General features: G+C 38.8%; 2 protein-coding genes across 3 annotated transcripts in view; both read right to left on the bottom strand.

Annotated features, from left to right (window-relative positions):
- Window positions 1-2991: 2991 nt before the first annotated feature.
- On the bottom strand, window positions 2992-4498 carry npffl (neuropeptide FF-amide peptide precursor like). The gene is made up of 3 exons (XM_026349393.1): window positions 4195-4498; window positions 3806-3921; window positions 2992-3380 (listed from the first exon to the last, which is right to left on the bottom strand). The coding sequence occupies exons 1-3, from the start codon at window positions 4342-4344 to the stop codon at window positions 3260-3262; spliced, it is 387 nt and encodes a 128-aa protein (XP_026205178.1). The 5' UTR covers window positions 4345-4498; the 3' UTR covers window positions 2992-3259.
- Window positions 4499-6623: 2125 nt separating this feature from the next.
- The window catches only part of itga7 (integrin, alpha 7), a 28981-nt gene continuing 15932 nt past the window's right edge, over window positions 6624-19672 (bottom strand). For both annotated transcript variants that reach the window (XM_026349931.1, XM_026349932.1), the window contains exons 6-25: window positions 17465-17672; window positions 17177-17373; window positions 16816-16904; window positions 16466-16593; window positions 16128-16223; window positions 15917-15978; window positions 15447-15616; window positions 15117-15266; window positions 14355-14470; window positions 13577-13763; window positions 13326-13400; window positions 12999-13078; window positions 12753-12830; window positions 12395-12497; window positions 11998-12207; window positions 11644-11760; window positions 11396-11509; window positions 10907-11005; window positions 10560-10685; window positions 6624-8369 (exon numbers count right to left, since the gene is read on the bottom strand). In XM_026349931.1, coding sequence (XP_026205716.1) covers window positions 8214-8369; window positions 10560-10685; window positions 10907-11005; window positions 11396-11509; window positions 11644-11760; window positions 11998-12207; window positions 12395-12497; window positions 12753-12830; window positions 12999-13078; window positions 13326-13400; window positions 13577-13763; window positions 14355-14470; window positions 15117-15266; window positions 15447-15616; window positions 15917-15978; window positions 16128-16223; window positions 16466-16593; window positions 16816-16904; window positions 17177-17373; window positions 17465-17672 — 2561 coding nt within the window. In that variant the 3' untranslated portion in view covers window positions 6624-8213. The remainder of the gene's footprint in view (window positions 8370-10559; window positions 10686-10906; window positions 11006-11395; window positions 11510-11643; window positions 11761-11997; window positions 12208-12394; window positions 12498-12752; window positions 12831-12998; window positions 13079-13325; window positions 13401-13576; window positions 13764-14354; window positions 14471-15116; window positions 15267-15446; window positions 15617-15916; window positions 15979-16127; window positions 16224-16465; window positions 16594-16815; window positions 16905-17176; window positions 17374-17464; window positions 17673-19672) is intronic.

The raw sequence follows: 19672 nt of genomic DNA, 5'->3' as shown, positions 1-19672 counted from the left end.
ACGAGAGCGATAATAAAAAGCTGTCAGTGTATTAAGAGCTTCTCCTGAATTATGTCTTTGTGTTATAAGAGACCACATGCTGAGTGTGTAGGACAGAGTGGGCTGACAACAGCTGGCTGCACATTTTCCTTTACAACTTGTGATGTTTACACTGAACGAGAAGAAAAATTGCACATTTTTGTCAGGTCTTACTGTATTCCAGCACAGCGTTTGTGTCTCTGGTTGAGCAAGCTTTAAAGAAAAAGGCTGAATTTCTAAATTATTCTGACCTGTAAAAGGACTCACTATTAATTATTTTATGTCTTTGGCCACAGAAATAATAGTTTACATGTGCTTATGTGCTTAACATTGTCATTACTCTTTTTATTTTTAAGTTCCTTATTGAGACAAATAAAGTGAATCTTATTTTATCTATGATAAGTACCATGACGCTATGGTACACCCAAGGCCCCAAACTACAATCTTCTATAATATTCCATATTATTTAATGTTGAGGTTTTAACCAATGCAAGTCAGGGAAATAACAGAAACAAACCACTGACAGACTTATGCACTCTTGGGAATCATCTAATCAAGCTACCCACATGCACACAGTCCCTGTGCTTTCATTTATCCAGCTAATTATCTCTCACACAAATGACAGCGTACTTCATAATATGAGGTTGTGGTCAGTTATGTTCCTGTGAACAATCCTTTCCATCCAGACCACAGTGTTTATATAAATTATACATGTTTAACTACAATGCATATTGTGTACAAGCTTTTAATTTTTTTATTTTTCCTTCCTACTGTCAAGGCTTCCATTAGATTCTATTTAAAGTATTTTGGTATGATAAGAAATCTGTCACAATTGAGCTGTACCATCTCCAAGTACCTAAGCACTAAACTTATTAACAGAAAAGGGAAGTGACTGTTACTGTTTTCTTTGTTAAGCAAGCCCACAGTCTGAACCAAACCATATTGTTTTTAGTTACTAGCAATGTTTCAAATGTCATTAATTCATCTGAATGATGTTTTGTTGTGTGTGGAACGGGACCCAGATGGTCTAGTTTCACATTGGCTATGTTACAGCAATATTGCTGAGCTAAACTGTGTCTCTTCCTTTGTTCTAGCTTTAGCTACAGCACTGAGAAACAGTCTGGTCAGTGCTTGAAAAAAATATGGTGCTATTTTTACAGCTAGTATCTGCTGGCAAACATTGGTATAATATGAATAAATGAATGGAAAATAACCTGATTGTATTTATACATTAAAAAAAATCTAACATCAATAACAGAGCTGCAATATTTGGATTGTTGTAAACTACACATGATTTATAGGAAATCAACTGAAATAGGTAAAAATACTAATTAAAATAGTAATGTGTATTGATGTGTATTAATTAACATTAATTATAATCTTCATTATCTAGCATTAAAGTTACAACAGGGAACTAAAGATGAGTCTGAATCACTCCAGTAAATCATCATCCAGCCACCTTATAGGCATCACAGCCTGCTGTGTGTGACGAATTGTGCTGTGTCACTGCCGTGGCTGATAACGGATGAGACCTCCCTCTCTCTGTTCAAGATGGCTGCATTCCAACATGATGACCATGAGGGAAAGTGGGAGTTAAGGGTCGAGGAAAGGTCAGCAAGGCAGACTTAGACATGTAAGGACAAGGCATTTATCTGAAGTGCTTCTGTGTACAGAAGGTGACAAGGACAACCTTTATATCAAACCAACCTCTGCATCAATCTGTGTTTTCTATCTCCCTCTATCCCTCTTTTCTCTGTCTGCTTTAATTGCTTCACACAGAGTTTTGCTGAAGCCCCCTGCAGACTCATGAAATTCAGATGAGTTGTGTCTTTCTTTAATTCATCCGTGCAGATCAGAGGCTACAGCTGGGTGGACAGGAGCACTCACGCCCTGATCTCTCCCTCTTCGTCTATTTTGTGTCTAAACATGCGTCCCGTTCCCTTGTTTGTTTTTCATATCTCCCTGGCTTTGTATTTGTTGCTACACTTCTGGTTTTGAGTGTACACACATACAGACATCTTTTAGTGAAAGTCACTCATAATATGATCTAATTATCTTTTTCGCCTTCTAAAAAGAAACTCTATTCTTTCCTGCAGCTGGTCACTATGTTTGTACATTAGTAGCAGGTGTTTTGTCACATTTAAAAAGTCAGTAGCTAAATGAATAAAAACAAAAAAGTCATTACTGGTAAAACAGAGGCTAACACTGTTCAGAGCTGCCAACGTGTGTTATTGTAACAGTTAACAGATTGTGCCTTTCACATAGTCCTGTCAAAAGCGTTGCAATTAAGTAAATTGTAAATTAATTTAAATTAGTTCAGTGTTCACTTTTGAATGTACCTATTGACACTAATTAATAAACCTACTGGACCCATTTTTTACATGTTTGACTTGGTATCATCAGTTTGTATCAGGGAGCCAACTGGACAATATCATTATCATATTTCGTCCTTTATAGAGCTATAACACAATACTTATTTTGGTCTAAAGAATTTAATCAAAATAGCATAAACTCTTTCTGTCCTAACAACAACGTTGTGAACGTTGCTGATTTAAAACATTAAATAGTAACACAGAAAAACACAGGCCCGCTTCACTCTGGAAACTCTCTAGGAATCAAACTGGAATCAGTGCAAACTGATTTAGCCTTGTTACCAATAAAATTACTAGTGCTAACTTCAATGCAAGCTGTTTAGTAATCATAAACACAGCACAGATATTAATTTGTTGTGTGTTTTCGCTGTGGTCTGATTAGTTCTCTGCTCAGGTCGTCGTGAGCAAGTGCAAGTTGTTCCTGAACTACATAATATTATAGTCTTAGTCTTTTTAAGAAATACCAAAATCTGAAAAAAAAAAAATTTTTCACATAAATGTTGACATTGCCTCTGTTAGGTTCTGGACCTTGATCTTTTTACAGTAGTCACAATAAACACACACACTTCAGTTTAGCTTTTTCAAGTTCAAGGCTCTTTTATTTGAGGTCTGTTCCGATGACCTATAATACTGTAGACACCAGTCGTCATGCTTTGCAGTGTTAGAAATGAGGACAAAATGAAAACTCAAGTCATCTTTTTAAGAAATGTTGGATGTCAACAGGGTCTAACGGGCAGGGATGATAATAAAAATAATGTGATTATGTTTAATGTGATTCAGATTTAGTCATTCAAACATAGTCTCTCCACTTCCACTCACTGTGTGGCCTTGAACCACAAAAATGATGTTTGATTCTGGCTGCTGCCAGTTTATTTCTTGCCGAACCTCTGGGGCACAGCCATACTCCAAATCTGACCTGGAGCAGCCTCCCAGTCACGGGTATGTACCTGATCCTCTGGCACCGCCTGCCCTCTGGAGCCACGACCAAACCTGCGAGGGATGAGAAACAGGAGCAGCTCCAGTCAAACTGTATCTTTATTTCAAGGGCTCAAGGTGGGTCCATACACCACATGTAAATAAATCCAAAATAACAATGTCACATTTGTACATTCTCATTTGTAAAAATGGTACACATGGTAATTTCAGGAATGGAAAATAATTACGAATGGGTAACTGCATTTTGAATTTACCAGCATGGCTCTTGTAATACAGCTGGATGTTGATGACTTCAGGAGCCCTTTTAACCTCAACTTTTCTGAAAATCCTTTAGTGGCCCTAACATGACATTTGTAGATGCAGCAAGGCTGTCAGAAAATGTTTTTACCCAAACGCCGCTGAGTGGACGGGTAAATGTGTGGTTTTAATTCAGTGTTTTTTGTGTGTTTGTGATAAATAGATTCTTTCCTCTCACTGACCTCTGTGGCTGATGGAGGACAGAGTTCCTGGTTTCTCTCTGAGATCCGAGCAGCAGAGCTCTCAACACCGAGGTCAGCAGACGATCATCAATGCTGTTTTCTGTGTTTTCACTCTCCTGCAGAGCACACACACATAAATTCACACCCACATAGAAAGAAAAAGCCAGCATCAAAAGTCAGCTTTTGAATTTTAAAAAAACCCTACAAAGACATGTTGTAAACATCAAAAGCGTTAACTACACTTGGGGTTGCAACACAAACCCTGGGGGTTGTAACTCAGCCAGTCTACCATGCTGTGGATAAAGACCTTGAGGTTCATATAAACCAGAGAGATAAGGCATTAAATAAACATTTTTTAATTCAAGATTGTGAGCGGTTTGATGTCTCACCAGCTCCAGCAGGCGATCATCTATGTTCTCCTCTGAGCTGCCTGGCACCATATCATTTTTGTCCAGACCGCCTTGGATGCGAAGAGCCTGACTGACGCCAGCCATTGCCATAAGCAGAGCCAGAAGAGTCCCCACTGCAGCTGTGTCCATGGTGTCAGGCTGGAGAGGAGGTCGGGTGAAGGCTGATGACAAAGGTGGGATAAGAAGAGGAAGGGGATCGTTGCCCAGTAACACCTGTTGACTTCAAAGGCTCAGCTCCTGGAGAACAGAAGAAGGGCTCGTCCTAGTCAGGGTTAAGTCCTCTTTGTACAGTGTCCTGACCAACTTCAGCGGTGGTAACATCCTTGCCGGGTCTTTTATACACCTCACGGTCATTTGCCCAAAACCCTAAGGAGAGCTTGAGAAAGATGCTAGTGCGCAAAGGGAAGCAGGGGACACAACAGAGGAAGAAACCGTCCCTTATGTGAGACTTAACCCAGTCCATTTAGCAGGATCAGGACATTAGAGATGACGGAGCACCAGAGTGTCTTATTATGTGGCCCTTAGGGTAGTGCAACACAACTCTACAAGTTATTAAACAGATAAATCCCTGAAAATGGGCTCTGATCCCCACGTCCCTGTTGCCAGTCGTCTTAACTGCATGTACAGACATACAATATCTGGAAACACTCATTATCTAGGTAATCATGTATCAGTAGTGAACAAAGTAACAAACCCGTAGAAAGAGAAACCAACAGCAGAATGTCAGGGCAAATAAAAAATACTATAATTCTCTTTTTTAATATTTTGCACAAGAGCTAATGTTTCTGAACGAGAGCATCTTTCCTTATCACAATCGAATGTCATCTCACACCTTGAGGTTTGCAGCAGTATTAGCGATTCATTCATTACTGAAAGATCAGCTTCAGAGTGGCCTCAATTAATGCCATAGATATTTGTTGTCATTCAGAGGGCTTGTTGAGTGCAGGCTGAATTGATCAGGCTCATGTTGAAGATAAGATGTAGTATATGTAAAGGAACATTTCTGGTGTTGATGAAATATTCACAGTAATAAGTTTCTGACAAAGAAGAATGAATTGATCCATTTTTTTAAACATGAGTTCCTTTGACCTTTATTGCAAACAAAGACAACTTGATGCTTTATTTGTGAGACTGAGATTTACGTACATGGGCTACGCCTCTTTCTTTGCCTCAGTGGGCCTCACTCACACACGTGTTCGCAGTATTAGTGTTTGTGTATGTCTGTAATTACTGTATTAGTCACTTCCCCAATACTGGATGAGACATCAACAGATTTGGCTCATCAAAGTGTCTAATGGGTGACAATCCGCTTAAACTTCAACACACACGCAGTCGTACAGTTCCTGTTTAACTGCCATGGCAACCGGCACGACATCTGAGGGATCCAGGGGGGAATTAGTTGTCATTACTATAATAAGATCATAAGCTTTTGGATTAAAGAAAAACCTAATTCACTCTCTCTGACGTGATCATAAAATTTAACATTTATGTGTAACCTTTGCTATTTTGCTTAAGATAACGTTGTTTTTTTTGATTGAAGGCAGTTTCACCTTAAGGATTATAGGTTCTGATTTAGCACAGGTCAGCTGAAAGACCAATCAGGTGTTCTCATTCAGTCTCAAGACTACATCCCTGTCTTCTTTTACAGATAGCCAAAACATATCTGTAAATAACAACCATGTCAGAAAGTGTGAGTAAATATTGCAGTAATAATCTTTAATTACTATAAAAGATGATTTTGGTATGTGCAGTAAATCTGAAACAAATATTTTTTATCTCAGCACAACTCTAAAATCTGTCAGCAATCAGTCAGCTGATCATCTTGTCTGAGCATAAACTCTAAAATGGAAGTGGAAACTAGCTAGTCTGGCTAGAAATTCAGCCATGAGTCATTTTCACAGTTCAAATTTAGTATTGTTTAAACCTGTATCCAGTTGATGCTGTCTAGCATGCTCATTAGGGAGTTCTACAGGTATAGTGTGTTTTGGTTAGCTGAGTTTAGCATAATAAAGAACAATGGGCATATGTGCGCTCATCAAACGTTTAGCAAGAAAACAAATATATTTATTGTGTTTGATTTTGCAAAAACACTAATGCACACAAAGTCTGGGTAACATTTCTTATTATTATTCTGAACTGCAACTGTGCTGATCTTCTTTCCCATCTCTAAAATTAAAACATGTGCATGCTACCATGCAGGCTGTATCAGCATTACTTTATAACCCCTTCTTATTGCAGATATAGGGTATAGTTATTTTTAAAACTTTGTCACCATCTGGTGTTCTGAAATTATTCTGCAGCTTTCACAGATTCCAGCTCAGTAAGGACGGTTCACTTCTGAAAATCTTATGAAAATGAAATGACACAACTTTTATTTTGTTTCCTTTTATTTTATTTACAGTGTTATAACGGTGCAGCCAAACGAAAAAATAAATAAAACACTGAGTCATGAGAACAGAAAAAAAAAACAAAAAAACAGGGGAAAGTCAGCACAGCAACAGGAGTTTCATGCATCTAATACAAGATTGTCCAGCAATACCTAAAACAAGTTGACTCTTCATGCTTTGCAGTCACCTCATCAAACCCCTGTTTGGATCCAAAGAACATTTGTCTTATTCCGATGTCCCCTGCACTTCTAGAAATCTTCTGTTCATGTTGTGTTAGTGTTGGAGGGATGTGTATTTATGCCCACAGGTGTCCACCAGATGATTCAGGGCTGCATGAACTAATTTGCAGTAGCCTTCTGTTCTCAACCAGTAGCACTCAGTCTGCCACTTCTACCATAAGGCACTTGGAAATATGAGTATGGAAATAATTAACGACAGTTTCGCCCTGACTTGAGTTCGAGATTGACTTGAGTACATCACCAGGAGCAGTGCGACCAGTAGGTTAATACAGATAAACAGTTTGGGAACCACAGTGTGTATACAAAGGTCATAAATCACCTGGTGAAACATGTTCACATCTCATACGTCTCATACATATTTTGAAAGTTTCTTATTCAGTGGCACTGGGGGTCTGGGTTTCATGTGACACTAAAGTATGTTTTTAAACATTATAAATGTATCTACTGACAAAATCTTTATTTCCTTTCAAGACAGAACATTCATTCAATAGTCTAATTTTGGCTCTGACATTTTACTTCTAACAATGCAAGTGCACCAGGCTGCATTTAAAATATTGTTCCACTATTTTGACACCTTTGGTTTTTATGCGTTTCATCAGTGCTAAAGTCATCGCAATCGACTATTGATGTACAGTACATTTGACTGAGAAATTAACAACAAAAGCAAAAGATACAAACTGAAAAGGTTCCTTATTTAGAAGACTTTCTTTTGCTTGATTAAGAAAATATAAAAACCACCAGGTGAACTTTCTGCCAGACCACAGCAGTTAGTTAGTCCAGATCCTATTCAGTGTTCAGCATTGCTATACTTTACGTGTTTGTTACATACTGGCATTTTCCCATTGTTTACTATTGCTAACTAAAAGATATATAAAAAAATGTGTTTTTAGTGCCCATCTCTGTTTTCAGTCTTACAGTAATAGTCTTTTTCACGGGCAGTCGCTTCTTTATCAACAATGTCCAGTGTGTCTGTATGTAACTATCATTATACTGTATTTTTGTGTATCCATGCATGTCTTTGAGTTGTAATTTTCTGTCCTTGTTTGTTGTGCCAGTCAGGACTGATGACAGGTAGTGAGCATCTGTGCAGTCTGTGAAAATCACTGAGCAGCTAAACTGATTCTAACACTGATAGACGCACAGTATAAATAGACCATCCGAGGCCGACCATCAATGGGCTACAGTATAGGAGAGCATAGACCCAATCACAGTTTAACAGGCTGCCATTACGCAAGTACTGACGCAATACAGCGTACACATGATCTCAGTCTATGTGCACATTTTTTTAGTCCGTTAGTACCAATGCAAAGACAAAATGAGTGCCACATTTGATGATTTGAGTTAATTCAGTCAGTCAGTGCTTCCGAGGGAGTTACAAGGTCCCATCACTCCAGTGCGTGGCCCATTCCTTTTTATGGACAACTCCTGACTTCTCAGTCTGGAACTGTGGCCGGTCCTCGCGAGGAATCTTCACTGCGTGGTACTGAGGCAGTTTGTCTTTGTAGTGAGCCCGTCGGAAGAAGCCACACTGCCGTCACAGGAAGGAGGAAGGCAGGTAGCATATTAAGGATGAAAAGGACAGAAGGACGGAGGGGAAGAGAGGAAGAAAACACAAAGAATTAACTCATGTTGTAAGAACTAAGAATGTGATTAACTCATGCTGTAAGAACTAAGAATGTGATTAAAAATGGCCTACATTTATTAAATAATGTCTTATTCTCAGTAAGATTAATTATATTTGTATAAAACTGCAGTAATTACATTACAGTAATGTGGTTGTGTAGTTCATCTTGTGATTATCTGATAGTGGCCTTGTGTACTCAAGTGATAGTGGAACTTTTTGATAACAAGAAAATCAACCAAAAAGCATATCCACATGCTCTATGTTTCTAATTGAGCATCTTTAGTGTCTGTGATAAACACATCAACGCACTGCCAAAGTGTATTAATAACATCTGCACACATTAATGTGAACAACACAAACGGATCCCTAAAAGTTCATTCTGGCACCTGCAAGATTTGATTTGATTTATTGTTTTGCACAAAAGCAACAAAAATTGTATTGAAAACATACAATATATTACATCAGATGTTATGAAAGAGTAGCTGCAGTGCAAAACAATGCAATCGCTCACTTTCACATGCTTAGTCGACACTTAGGGCCTTGTGAGAACAAACCCCTATTTAACTGAGAAATAAAAGAGCTCTTTAATCTGCTCAGTCTGATGATAACCTCTTAGTATGCACTGTGTAAAAACTTGTTTCAAACATTTGACCCTCAACCTTTGAGCAGATCAGAGAGACAACTGCACCCTAAACAAATTACATACTGCATGACACAGTGTATTACAGATGCTGGTTGCTCATGATATGCAAGTCAAATAGGCTTGTTATTAGATCAAAAAGCGCATGACAAGCACATCATCAAAATAAATAGTCCCCACAGACGGGTGCCAGACTGAACAAGTGCAGATAATTACACAGTAACGTGAAAAGACACAAAACAAAGCACAACAGGCATCTCGCAGCCCTGAAGGAGAGATGGCTGGATGGTGTTCAATGGGTGCATATTAAATGGAGAAAACTGTGCTGAATAAAGCAATCAGGGTTGAATTAATTTCATACATTACAGCCTAATAATAAGAGGCAAGCTGAGAGTTGTTTCACTCAGTAATCTGGAACAAGTTAGCATTATCACAGCAGAAAGCAGGAGCACCGCTGGGGTCAAACCGATCAGTTGGTCTGCTTGTTATTGGCCATGCATAATGTATAAAATAGTACTTCAAAGCCCAACTTAACTTATTCCTACGATTTGTTTTGTGTGACTCCAAATCTCAACAATACCGTAAACCCTGGATAATCATAATTTGTCATCATGTTTTTTGTTTGTTTTTTTTAATCACTGCTAATTTATTTTCTCATTTCAGCTCCAGATTAGGTTAAATTGAAGGGTTAATCCAGTCATGCAAACACACAGTGTGTTTAACTAATCCCACCATCGCAGGTCTAACTCCTTTAATAATAATTATTCAAAATGTAGTGACATTTCATGCTGTAAAGAACACCACCAGCCACACCAGAGCGGGTTGAGCAACAAAGCGATTGCAGGTAAGATTTTTTTTTTTACCGCTTGGAGGGAGAGGAGGAGGGGAGAACAGGCCAGAACTAAATATTTTTGTTTTATAGTTCTGATGCCTGCTTCTCCGCCTCCGAGGGTTGGACCCCCAAATGGGCGCGGTAGTACTCCGTCTCATAGTGTTGGCGCCGCTCACTGCGCTTGAAGAACCCACACTGGGGCAACAGATCACCACAGGGAAGTGGGGAAAAGCAGGACGGGGAACAAAGAGCCCCCAGACAGAGTTGAGAGGAAATAAAACAAAAGGGATGAGACACAGAGGACAAACACAAAGTACAAATGAGGACAGGAGCAGTTGAGAGTGAGTGAAAGGAAGAAAATGATTACAGGACAGAATAGAACAAAGTAGCCAGAAATAATTGGACTGTCGTGGAAAGTGAGGAAGAAATGCAAAATAGAGTAACTGGGATGAAGTCACGGGCAGTTTCACTGCATTTATCAATATTTCTCATGAAGGGAGTGAGCATGTTATTGTTACCCCTTAAACAGTGTTGTCATATCAATCACAGGATTAGATACAAGTAGGTGCATCAGCGGCACATGACTGATGAAGTACACGAGAGTTGGCATTGTGTGTGTTACCTTCCACAATATGCAGACCAGTAGAGTCAGCAGCAGGATGCCTGCCAGGATGGCAATGAGGATGATCCACCAGGGGATCCAGTACTGATCAGCAAGACCATGTTCAGGGTAGATCATCACTGGAACCTGCAGGAGAATGAAAGAGTCAATGGACGTGCAAAATGCAATGTATGTGTGTTTTTACTCCACAAGAACAAAACATTTAAAAGGACATTCGAGAATCCAACACTAGCATCTGTATACTGGCCACCATGTAAGGATTATAACATTTTATAGCAGGTAAGATCTTATAGCGCAGGTCTGTTTTGGAAGCTGTTTTGTGCATCAGTGTGAAGTGTGCTGAGTACCTGTGCAGCAGCATCCTTGAGGAGCAGGTGTCTGATGCTGGACTTCACAGTGATGTTCGCTCTGACCAGCAGCTCCAGAGCACTAACTGCTGAAAAATCCTGAGAGACAGAAATTATTTAAATTTACTATTTAGCTTTGTTCCTACAAATATGTCACACAGGAATCAGACATCTTCATTGACTAATCCACTGAATACTGAACAAATACTCCTGTTACTTTTGGATTCACCACTGAATATTAATAGATTGAAAATCCACAGCTGCAGGTGACTCAGTGGTCAGAGCTGACAACTGTGTTCACATGTTTCTGACTCTGTTAATATCAAAGTGTCCAACCATCTGCCATTAATTATATTGTGAACACACCACAGTTATTACTCATTCAGGTGCAATAACAAATCAGTGTGATTTCCAGCAGCAGCTGCAGCAGCTGGACTGAAGGTGAGTAATGTACAGTCAGGTGCTGATTTAATTATGTCTTTTTTTTACCTCTATAAAACTACTGTTCCACAACCTGGCATGGATCTTGAGGACAGCCTGACCGGAGAAGCTGTGGAGAGGACACTGAAACACAACACAGCGTGCCGACCCCAAGAGACAATCCTGGAGGAAAAGGTGATGGGAAAATGTTCTCAGACATGTAGCTTTTGTTTTGTGCATCTACATTTAATATGTATTCAGCAGTCAATACATTATAAATTAATCCCTCTTTCTTGTTCTGTCTTTTCTCTTCTTACCAGTTTGAGTGACTTCCGTTTCTCTGAAGCTGCCACAGCTGGGGTTGTTCGTGCAGTGTTGCCTTTTGTCATAACATGACCTTCCTCCTCTGGGTGGGAGCGTCGTGCTCTGCCAGCCTTGTGGAAGTGATGCGTTCATACAGGAAAAAAAGGTGTCAGTCGTTTGAGATGGTTCAAGAAATAGCATTAAAGTCTGTGTGGACATTGTGTAAATGTGGAAAAAAGCTGTTCTCAACATCTTTATAATCAAGTCAGTCAGATGCAGCTGGAAAAGTTGCAAAGGTGGAAACTGTTTTTATTGGTGGTATTAAATAAGATTTCCTCCCATGGTCAGAACTGAACTGCTCTGCTTACTTTGTGATTGACAGGCTGCTCTGCAGATGAAGAGCTCTCTAGCTTCAGAGGATTCAAGGCCCCTGTAGGGGTGCACTGTGTGTCCGGATGACCCTCAAACGTCAGACTAGCAGGATACAGCAGCCATTTCTCATTGGCCAGTTCGTAAGGCCACATGATGTTCAAGAAGGCCGAACCAAGTGTCTGCAGAACTTTCCCAGGATTAGCAACCTGACAAAATATATAGGAAGAAACTGTGGTGATTGTCATCTTTGGCAATAAGTTTCATTGCACAGTAGAAATGCATTTATTTATTTACAGATTAAATTGAGATGGGCCTCTGTCTTAAGTCATAATGTATTGGACACCTTTAAACTGTGTGTCCACATGACATAGCAAAAGATCCACTCATCCTCACCACAAATTCAAAATCCACTGGGCTGCCGACGTCTTCTAGGCTAGTCATGGCACTCTCTCCCTTCACAGTCCCACTGAAGAACAGCTGGTGAGGACGAGCGAGCCTGCAGAAATGCGGGATCAGTGTGTCAGACAGATACATATACAAACACACACACAGAATTTGGAAAAGATCTAGAAAATATATCAGCCATTTAATGGAATAGTGTAGACATAAAACACAAAGTCTTTAATTAACAAAAGCTAATACTGGACACATGTTAGTGTGTCATGTAGTTGGATTTGAACAACCTTAAAGGTAGCTATTGGAGAAAATGTGTATGTTATTTATATTATGTATTATATTAGGTTCAACTCACCCACTGACCGACAGAGGGAGCTCTATCACAACCTTAGCAAACGCTGTGACAGGGGCTAAGTCAGGCTGCTCACTGATGCTGAGGGCAAAATAATTAACAGACATTGTTTAGCAGGTCCATCACAGGATAATTTGGTCTGAGTCAAAAAATGTGAAATTAAATATTCAAAGCTTAATACATATGAAATAAAACACTATTCCTTTCACGTTTTCAGTCTCAGTGTCAGAGAAGATGTGGAGGGCTTACGTTGTCAATAAGAGATCTGCTTTCAGCTCAGTGGTCTCAATGGTGATGTTCGATGTGCTCAAGTTAATGGAGAATTTCAGCTGAGAAACAAGCAAAGACATTCAAAATCAGACAAAAGAAATTTTCTGAGCATCCTGCTGATTCTATTGTTACTGTTAGTAATATATTGTTGTAGTCCATGTTGCTCCAAATGATTGTTTTGGTAATGAGGAAGTATACTAGATATATACATAATCTACAATAAAAGTCCAGAACTACATGTAATACATTTCTTTTATGTCTCCTTCCGGAGGAAATGTAAAAATTTTGTTGGTTTTGTTTTCTTACCTTAGTGTCTCGTTTGACAGGGTTTCCCAGGTCACATTCAACTTGAGAACCATTTTGGTTTGCTTGACATCTCATCTATAGTTAAAAAACATATTAGCAGTAGAAACTGATAAGTATCAGATTTCTAACACACAGATGGGCCATTATCACTTCATTAGTTATTAAAGCCAGTTTGTTGACATGAATAGCTCTGGTTTATAAATGTATCTCTAAAATTCAAAACACTTATTATTCATAATTATTCTTAGGACCTGTGGTGGGATTCTGGAGCCAGCGTATGACAGTGTGTCTGGAAGTGAGATATTCAGCTGAGCAGCATGAGCGTCATCACCATCCTCCTCAGGGTGCAGGGGGTCAGAAGGCATGTTGGTAACAGTGATCTCCAGCACCACCAGCCGCTGATCTGACAGGGAGAACACCTGCACACCATCCTCATCTCTACACAAAGGCAACGAAAATGAAAACACACATTTAAAGGTGTTAATAAAATGCTAAACAACCAGCATAGCAGCACAGTTTTAAGCAAAACAAAATATTAACATATTTTCATAAGTAATTAATAATTCTGATATATAAAAGGTTTGTAAACAGTAAAATCCCCTGGTTGGTGTTTCCTGGTCCAACCAGACACTAGTATTTTAACTTGTTGATTCATCAGGAACACCCATTGAAAAAGAGATTATTTCTTATTAAAGGTGTGTTTCAGAACTATAATCACTAAAAAATGTACATTAATGCATGAGAAAGGATATTTTAATTACTGCAGTCACAGTGGTCATTTTTTTTATCAAGATTTTAAAAAGTACTAACATATTTTTACATTCTGCATATACTGCTCAAGGACTTATTTAAGTAAACAGCCTGAATACGTCCTCCACTACCGTCAATTACTTAAATATCTTCTTGAAAATGTACCAACAGGAAAAATACACATTGGTTCCCATGCATATAAGTAACTGTTTATGTTGGGATGTAGATTGCTAGGCAACTGCACCCAGCTCACACACAGGGAGCTTTGCAGATACTAACATTGGCAGAGGGGTGAAAAGGTCAGAGGTCAGAGGTCTTGTTCCAAACTGGTAGCTCAGTTGTAGGTTGCTCTGACAGATTTTGTCACTGCCACATCCTTCTCGCAGGAAGTTCACCTTCAGAGAGGAGACAAGAAACATCATCTCTTTACTTCCATATTTTCAAAACATAGTTCTCAGGTCTTTGTACTTTATCAAAGTGTTTGTATTTTATGCTACTGTAGAAACAGTATTTCTACACAGGTTTACTTTTTATTCCACTGCATTGTAGTTACTAGATATTTAAGCTACAACAAATAGTTTGAAATGAGGTCAAAGGTCATCATTATACCATTATAATACACTCACATGTATTAAAAATAATACTAATCCAAAATCCAACACAATAAAATTGGACATTCTGTTACCTAATGTATTTTTACTTTAGCTACTACTTTAGCTGTTACATTACAACTTTTTTATTCCACCACTGCAAAGTAAATTCATATTAATAGGTGGATATTTTGTTGTTCATATTTTTCAACAAAAAGATTTTACAACAATATGCTGTCTATACATCTCCTCTGTGAAATGAAATCAACATTTCAGCTGACTGTGTCTCAGCTGTGTCTCATAAAATATTTAGGTCAACTTGACGAGTCGCGATTAATGAAGGGAAAATAAATATTGGAAGTGTTACATAAAACCTTAACTTGTTTTAATTTGTGGGTAGAAGGAGCTCATTGAAATTAATACAGACTAATACTTCCTTTTTAATACAGACCTCAGAGTGCAACGTATTGGACGGAGAAACACTCAGTACAGGTGCCAGCTTCTCCAGCTTCTTGGCACCTGAGTGTCTGCGAGGTGGCACCGGTTTGATAGTGTGTGTTATCACCAGTGAGATGGGACGCAGTTTGTCACGAATGTTTTCCTACGGGGAGAAATATTATAAAAATAGTTCATTCTCAAGAAAAGATTTGGTCATAGAATATTTTTTTCTACCAGAGTAAACTAAAAGAAGAACTAAGAACAGAAACAAACAATTATTATTTACGACTACCAAAAACTGAAAAAAGAAGGGAGAATAAAACTGAAAATATAAGTCACTGACGTGGAGCTGGAAGACAGCGGTTGTGCAAGCAGGATGCCGCTGCCGATGCAGCTCAACCTCCTCTGTCTGCGTGTACTCAGGCTCAAGGGAACTGCGGCCCAGGAAGTTAACGCGGTGCGGGAGGCCTAACTTCCTGCGCTCTGTGTCAGCTTCAAAGTGCACAGCCAAGACTTGAAAGGGGGTAAAAAATAGGAGCAACGCTCAGAGATGGAGAGGGATTGAAGTACAGACATGTCAGGACACACACAGAGAGCACTTAAAGAGCCACCAGGGGAAGCACATGAATTAAAGCCCCATCTAAGGGAATACAGAATTACACAGCTGTGATTTAATCATAATAAAGTATGCTGCCCCACAGATAGGGTTACATTTCACTGAGTCATCACACGACTTCTGTCCCCTGAGGAGGGTGAAATGAAGTCACACAAGAGAAGAACAAGGCAGGTTTTGAACACCGAGGTGCGACTTACTGATGTGTGGAGAGTAGTGTTCTGGGTGGGCTGTGAAGGTGAAGCAGGCTTTGACCTCCACGCTAAGAAAAAAGGGCAAATGGTGATAAATAAAAACATTCATTATGGTTTTAAATGTGGAAAATTAACAAACATAGCATTGTATGGTAGAAGTTAATTGATTTGAAGATCAGTTTTTAGTTATGTGGGATGTCATACGATCTGTTCTTACCAAACTCCATCTCTGCCCTTGCAGTTTTGCTGCTCCAGATCAATGTTCTGAGGGTCGATAGATATCTCTCTGATCACGTGAATAACTGGACGAGATCTATGGGACACACAAAAACACACCAGTATATTAATATAATAAATAAATTAATTAATAAAATATTAATAAATTATGGTTAAATATATTGTAAACTTGTAAAATCTATGACTGAACTTCCTTTTGACATATTCCTAAAGTCAGTTTATACACAAACTCTAATCCTTTACAGTAGCTCCAAATGACTAAATACTGTAACTGATACGTGTCCTGGAAAGCATCTGTTGTGGTCAAACCTTTCTCACCTAAAGAGAACCACTGAATCATTGAGCGAACCCACTGCAACATCTGGATAATGGTTTTTGTCAATATCCAGACCACCTGAGATGGAATATCCAAAGCGTTTCACATCAAAGTCACGACCATCCAACACCTGAGGGAATAAGGAAGCATGATCCTCGTTCAGTCAACATCATTAGCAACTTTTTTATTTAATTTAATGCTTACACCTCTAGCCTTTACATTTTTCCTAAACTTCTGTTTACTCATGCTCGCCCTATAGGAATGAGACAAGGGACTACTACTCTAATTTATATATAAAAATGTTCATTAATGTACAATATATATAAATACATCTTTTTAAAAAAAAACTCACCTGAGCAGGTTTTGTCTCAATTCCAGCATCTGAACCTCTGTAGATAAAAACTTTACCATCTCCATCAAATGGAGCTCCCACAGCGATATCTGATACAGACACACGATTCATTGGTTTACAGTTGTATTAGAATTAAAATTCTGTTTCAGTCAACAAAATTTACATTTCAGTCTTTAAAAACATCAAGTTGTGATAAGGACAAGTGAATAACAAGCTCCTGCTGACCTTTAAATGTAATCTCATATAAACTAAAATTGAACTTTGATACAAACATCAGAAGTTTAGATTAGATCTTGAACACAAGTCTTAGTCAAGTTTTGTTGGGCAGTGATTGAACAAGTGGAGAAAAAGAAATTCTAACCCCCGTATCCGTCCTGATCCACATCTCCTATATTGCTGACAGTCATCCCAAACATTGAGTCGTAGGTCCCATTGAGGCGGATGGGTCGGGCTTGATCATCCCAGTGTCCAAAAGGGTTCAAGTACACATAAACAGCTCCACCAATTTCTGCTTTACGGTCAAAAAAATTAGGTGCTCCTACAATGAGGTCGGTCCAGCTACGAATGGAGACAGAGAATTACAATTAAGAACATGTTAGACCTCTGTGGTGTCCAATCCAGACTGACTTCACATTCAGTATTTGCTCACCCGTCCTTGTTAAGATCTGTCGTAGCTACTGAGTACCCAAACGAAGATGCCAGTTCCTCCCCCCAGAAAATGTGCTGTGGCACTAGCCTGTACACATTGTCTTTCTTCAGCAGCACCACAGCCCCTGTGTGATTGGCCCGGGGAGCACCCGCCACAAAGGTCAGCTCCCCGAGGCTCATTATGCCCATTGCAGAGTCCACGGAAAATCCTAGACATAGAAGAAAGAAGGCAGGACGGAGAAGGAAAGAAGAATCAGGGGTGAGTATTGATTTTGGGGCTCAGAGGCTCATTCCCTCTCAGTGTAGCATGTCCTGCTCATCTCCTTACTAATGAAATGTGTGTCTTAAGTGACTATTGATTTCATGCCAAACTCATGATGTGTGTAAATGTCCTGTGTGCTGTGTTTGCTAGTAGAAGGCTGTCTACTGTGAATGGTTGTGTGTCTACTAGTGGAAGCAAAAAGGCTGGTTATGGTGAAAAAAGAAGGAGATGCACTGAGCTTCGTCTAATGTCCCATGAGATTCATGATCCTGTTGCTCTGAATCAGTTGCCTCTGGTGAAGGCAGTCTGTAAACACAGTGGGTGGACATTAATCAGATTTATTGCCTTCTTTGTGTGAGTGTGCATTGTGAAAGTGTACGTCCGCATATGTGTACATGTGTGTAAAGGAATGTGTGCACGTTAGAATATAAATCAGGTAAAGCAAAGGAGTGAGCAAGTGGAGGTGGATTGTTGGCAAGATTGTGGTGACATTTTCTTATCAAGTTGTGAAAAATAGCACATCATATCAAACATTTCACCTCATCTGAAGCAACCACATGCATTTGCTTCACTAGTTTCACATCTGCATGCAGAGTGTTTGAAAAGTAAGGACAATCTAGACCAGCATGTTTGTTAGTCCTGAGTAAACATGCAGAGGGAGACACAACAGAGACAAACAGCTAGCAGCTCCAGGGTGGCAGGTGTGGAATGCAACAGGCTGCATTTCAGCTCCTCTAAAACCAGTGAATGACCACAATGTGCTACTATTTCCACACAGGGTGGTTTTTGACACACAGACTTGCTACAAGGTCAACACTGTAAAACTAAACGTGGGATAGAGCAAAAGGTTTTTAAAAAAGAAGAGGACTCTGCTTTCACATAAACTGGTTTATGTTAATTTCATGTATAATCACCATTAAAAGTATCTGTTTGGGGTTTCAAAATATTTATTATCTAGTATCTATACGTTTCCATTCTCAAGTATTCGCTTGTGTGATCATATAAATATATTATTTACTTTATAATGAAACTTATTATATGTTATATGTTTAACTCCACATTTCATGCTATTTTAATTTTTGTCCCAGTGTCTTGTACAATACTATAATATGCTGTATATATATATATTAGCTTAATAGAGCTGTAATTAAGTCAAACTAAGAACTTAAGGTTTATGCTAAGATACTGTTAATCCATCTATTTCTAGTATTTGTTACTGTATATATTATTTCTATATGTTTCTTTAGTTTTTCACTTCTTTCTGTTTTATTCTAGACTAGCAAGATCATGCTCATAACTGTGAACGTATATAAACTATTTCATTAAATAATTGTTGAGGCTAAATGTTATTTTGATCTGGCTTGACACAGTTATAAGACATCAGGACATTTATTAGTGCTAACACAGATATTAACATTAACCCTTTATATTACCATTATTCAACACATCTATAAAGACAGCATCATAATTTTGCCTTAAGAGAATACTGCTCCTTAATAAGTAATCAAGGTTTTAGAGCATAATATGAGAGCAAGAGCAATGCTGTGTAAAATAATAATTACATTTTAGAAATATAAAGAAATATTTACACAGTGTCTGTCATCTTAGTAAGCATGCATGGGTGTGGTTTTCATCTGGTTAGGATCAATGGAAGCATGTGAGTTGTAAACAAAGGCTAAAAGGTCTTATGGGAATTAGTGTTGTCAAGGAAACTGTTCAATATGGTTAGTAGGAGGGTGAACACAGAAATTTATGATGGATCCACACACTCAGTGAAAAGTACCAACTAGCCCCAAACATAACAGTAAACTGCTCCTGTTGAGCAGATTATGTGTCGTTACACATGGACGCCGAATCCTGAGAGACCAATAATGAAGAGCTTCAGAATATTATAGTCCAAAAACAACCACTTCCGTCCAGACTGAAACATCTCAACACCTACTGGAT

The sequence above is a fragment of the Anabas testudineus genome, chromosome 5 (genome assembly GCF_900324465.2).
Source record: "Anabas testudineus chromosome 5, fAnaTes1.2, whole genome shotgun sequence".
Taxonomy (NCBI): Eukaryota; Metazoa; Chordata; class Actinopteri; order Anabantiformes; family Anabantidae; genus Anabas; species Anabas testudineus.
This window is presented reverse-complemented; position numbering and strand designations above follow the sequence as displayed.

What these genes read in the sequence shown, in the direction of transcription:
- npffl (XM_026349393.1), bottom strand. Translation starts at nt 4,344, where the DNA reads ATGGACACAGCTGCAGTGGGGACTCTTCTGGCTCTGCTTATGGCAATG. An exon ending in ATGATCGCCTGCTGGAGCTG is followed by an intron (nt 3,922 to 4,194) that starts GTGAGACATCAA and finishes TGTGCTCTGCAG; the next exon opens with GAGAGTGAAAACACAGAAAA. An exon ending in GTCCTCCATCAGCCACAGAG is followed by an intron (nt 3,381 to 3,805) that starts GTCAGTGAGAGG and finishes CATCCCTCGCAG; the next exon opens with GTTTGGTCGTGGCTCCAGAG.